Below are 3,792 nucleotides of genomic sequence, written 5' to 3' on the forward strand. Positions count from 1 at the left end.
CAAAACAATTAAATCTTCCTTTTATATATTCATGCAAATAGAATGTCGATAAACTGGTATTTTAAAATTGAAAAAGATTAATGAGCTTAATACTTTGGTATGCCAATTTAAATCGAATTATTAGCAGTCCTAATCACAAGTCGACTTGTCAACGATTAGTAATATAATGATAAAAGTAAAAAAGAAGTTTGATACATGCACATGGGAAGGCTAATGTGTCTGATAGCCTGTTTGGCCAAGCTTCTTTTGGGCTAAAAGTGTTTTTTTTTTTTTGCCAAAAATACTTTTGGCAAAAAATTAAGGTGTTTGGTCAAGCTTTTGGAAGGAAAAAAAGTGATTTTGATGAGAAGCAGAAGCTATTTTGGAGAAGCAGAAAAAAGTAAGCTTCTCTCAAAAAGCACTTTTTTGAGAAGCACTTTTGAGAAAAATACACTTAGAAGCAGTTTTTTAAAGCTTGGTCAAACACTAATTGCTGCTCAGAAGTACTTTTCAAACTAATTAGCCAAATACAAACTACTTTTCACCAAAAGTACTTTTAAAAAAAGCATTTTTTAAAAAATACACTTCTCAAAATAAGCTGATTTTTGCAGCTTGGCCAAACGGACTATAATTCTAGGAAAAGTGACATTAAACCGCACCGAAGAAGACTGCAATTTGGGACCTTACTATTTTGACAGCACAAAAATGATTATACAATATATTTCTTCGTTTCAATTTATGTGAACATATTTAACTGTCACGGAGTTTAAGAAAAAATAAAGATTTTTAAAAATATGGTCCTAAACAAATCAAAAAGGGGCCCATAATATTTATATAATTATAAAAAGTTTTTATTAAGGATAAAATTATAAGTACAAATAAAATTATTTCAAATTTAAAAAGGAATTGTTTATTTTAAAACAAACAAAAAAAAATAATTTCACATAAATTTAAGGCGGAAGAGTACTATATGCCAACAACAATGAACCACCGCCTCTCTGCAGAACCGCTTTAAAAAGTGTACTCATAAGCCTCTACGTAAGGCTCTTATCTTAAAAAAAGAAAAGGAAAGTCAGAACTGAGAAAGGAAAATCTTTGATGTACTTGTAAATATTAAATGAAAAAGTACTAAAAGAAATCAGAGTTATACAGAGTTTGACCCAAAAAAACTAGACCGTACTAGGAGTAATACATTTTGTTAAGGTAATACTTCCTCTTTCTAAAAAGAATTTCTCCTAGTGTTTGAGTTTATATGACACATTTTATTTATCGATAGTTAATTTAATTAATTTTTAATATTAAAATGAATCATTATAATTTTATATTTTAAAATTAAAATTAAAATATTAAAAAATTATATAAAAATACTATAAATTATAATTCATTTCATATCAATATAATTAAAAAATATATCATTTAGAATATTAGTCAAATTTCATACCGTTTGAATTGAGAAGTGAAATTTGTCAACTAAATTAAAATGGAGGGACTCATTATCTTCTTATTACATTTAAGAAAGAATAATATTTTTTAAGTTTAAAACAAATTCGACCTGAATTTTCATTTTATATTTATTAATAACTTTTTTATGATTAAAAAAATATTTATATTATAAGGTTTGAAAATATTACACAGGATATTATAATATATTCAAAGTTTACAAATTTTAAAAATTGTCATTTATTGATGAAGTGCTAAAACAACTCTTGCCTCATATCTCTCGGCTCAGAAAAAACTCAGAAACAATATTTTACCAATTTCTTGCTAAAACCACAAAGGCACACTTATTCTTTACATATAAAGTGAGAGAGAGAGAGACCAATCTAAAGCATATAGATCTGGGGTTGAGATTTGCTGGAAAATCCATTAGGGTTTTTCTAGCTGAAGATCAAAGAAAGGTATATATATAGCATATCACATATGGGGTTTCATTATTATGAGGTTTAATTGAGTCTGCTCTTTTTTCTTTGAGGTTCTTGTCATTTGATCTCTGTTTTTTGAACTCATTTAAACAAAGCAAAAGCAGCAAAGCAAGAAAGGAAGAAACTTGCGTTGTTTTTCTCACTCTTTTATTACCCCAATGTGACGTAAAATAGCTGGTTGGTGCGTCCAAGATTACTTTTGGCTGTTTCTTATATATCAAAACCCTATTTTTTATTATATAAAAGGAGAGAGAAACAGTGTTGTTGACTGTAGATAGATAGCTTCTGGTTGAATTTTACCTTGGATAGTGAGAATTTTAGGTAAAGAGTGAAGAACAAGGTATGGCTAATAATCGTTGGTGGGCTGGAAATATAGCGATGAATCCAATGGTTTCATTATCACCAGCTTCAGCTTCAGCTTCAGCTTCTTCTTCTCTTCCTTTAAGAATTAACACACAAGAAAATAACAACCGACTCGGCCAGAGAAGAGAGCAAGAGTTCATGGATACAACAGTTGAACCTATCACCACTACCACCGCCACCACAACTAGTAGCGGAAGCAACAATCAAAACCCTAATGAGGCGGAGCATGATGAGAATATCCACAGTTCTGGAGGTATGTCCTCTGGACCGTCCAGCTCTAGGGGAGCTGGACGTAGGCCCAGAGGAAGACCAACGGGCTCGAAGAACAAGCCCAAACCACCAATTGTGGTAACTAAAGAAAGCCCAAATTCCCTTAGAAGTCATGTATTGGAAATTAAAAGTGGAAGTGACATAATTGAGAGTATTGCAACTTTCGCCCATCGTCGCGGGCGGGGTGTGTCCGTTTTAAGTGGCAGCGGCATTGTGACGAACGTCACATTGCGCCAACCAGCTGCAGCGGGTGGAGTAATTACACTGCACGGGCGATTTGAGATATTGTCGCTTTCTGGTGCATTTTTGCCTGCTCCTTCACCTCCTGGAGCAACTGGATTAACAGTTTATTTAGCAGGAAGTCAAGGACAAGTTGTAGGTGGAAATGTTGTAGGTGAATTAATGGCATCAGGTCCAGTAATGGTAATTGCAGCAACTTTTACTAATGCAACATTTGAAAGGTTACCATTGGAAGAGGAGAATGTAAGTGAAGGAATGGAAATGCAAACTCCAGTAACTTCAGGGGTTAATACTGGAAATTCTGGTAGTATGGCTGATACACCACCTTCTTCTATGCCTATGTACAATTTGCCCACTAATGTTTCCCCTAATGGTCAAATGCCCCATGATGTTTTCTGGTCTCCTCCTCCACGGCCTCCTCCATCCTATTAATCGACTTAACTAGACAATAGTCAGTTACCATTTAGTGGACCTCTCAGTATGATTCGAACCCAGATGAAGTTCTGACCATCTATCAGAAAAAAGAACGAAAGGATCTTGTAGGATTCGCGAAAAATTCTCAGTATGAACAATACTTAAACGTGCTTTTAGTTCTCCTTGTAATCATTGTTAACTTTCTTGACCCTATTGTATAATGACTTGTGAATCTTTAATTTCTTTCTATTAGGTTTTTAGTTTATGTTTGTAACTTTGTATCCTTAAAGGGTTTATTAAGTTGGTTTCTTCTTGGTCAACTATGTTGGTAGAATTGTTGAATTGTCAGTGATGTAGGTAAGATAATCTTGTCTAGACATGGAGATGAAGCAGTTACAAATTTCCAGGAATTCAGGTATCATTAAATACTGCCTTGATTTGTTTTTTATATTGCTATTTTGTACTTGACGAGTTCAATCTTTATATTCTTAAACATTAAACTTTTTGTATTTTTGAAAATTTTAATGTTTTTTCATATATATTTTTGAGTTAAAAAATGCTAGGTTTTCCAATCAAATTATTTTCTATCGGAATTAGGGTAGGC

The 3,792-nt window shown here is 32.6% G+C and overlaps 1 protein-coding gene across 1 annotated transcript; it reads left to right on the top strand.

The window, feature by feature from the left end:
* Positions 1,687-3,508, top strand: LOC109225197 (AT-hook motif nuclear-localized protein 15-like). Its single transcript, XM_019389787.1, has one exon. It carries the CDS (start codon positions 2,244-2,246, stop codon positions 3,204-3,206), a length of 963 nt encoding a protein of 320 aa, XP_019245332.1. The 5' UTR covers positions 1,687-2,243; the 3' UTR covers positions 3,207-3,508.

The sequence above is a fragment of the Nicotiana attenuata genome, chromosome 5 (assembly GCF_001879085.1).
Source record: "Nicotiana attenuata strain UT chromosome 5, NIATTr2, whole genome shotgun sequence".
Lineage (NCBI taxonomy): Eukaryota > Viridiplantae > Streptophyta > Magnoliopsida > Solanales > Solanaceae > Nicotiana > Nicotiana attenuata.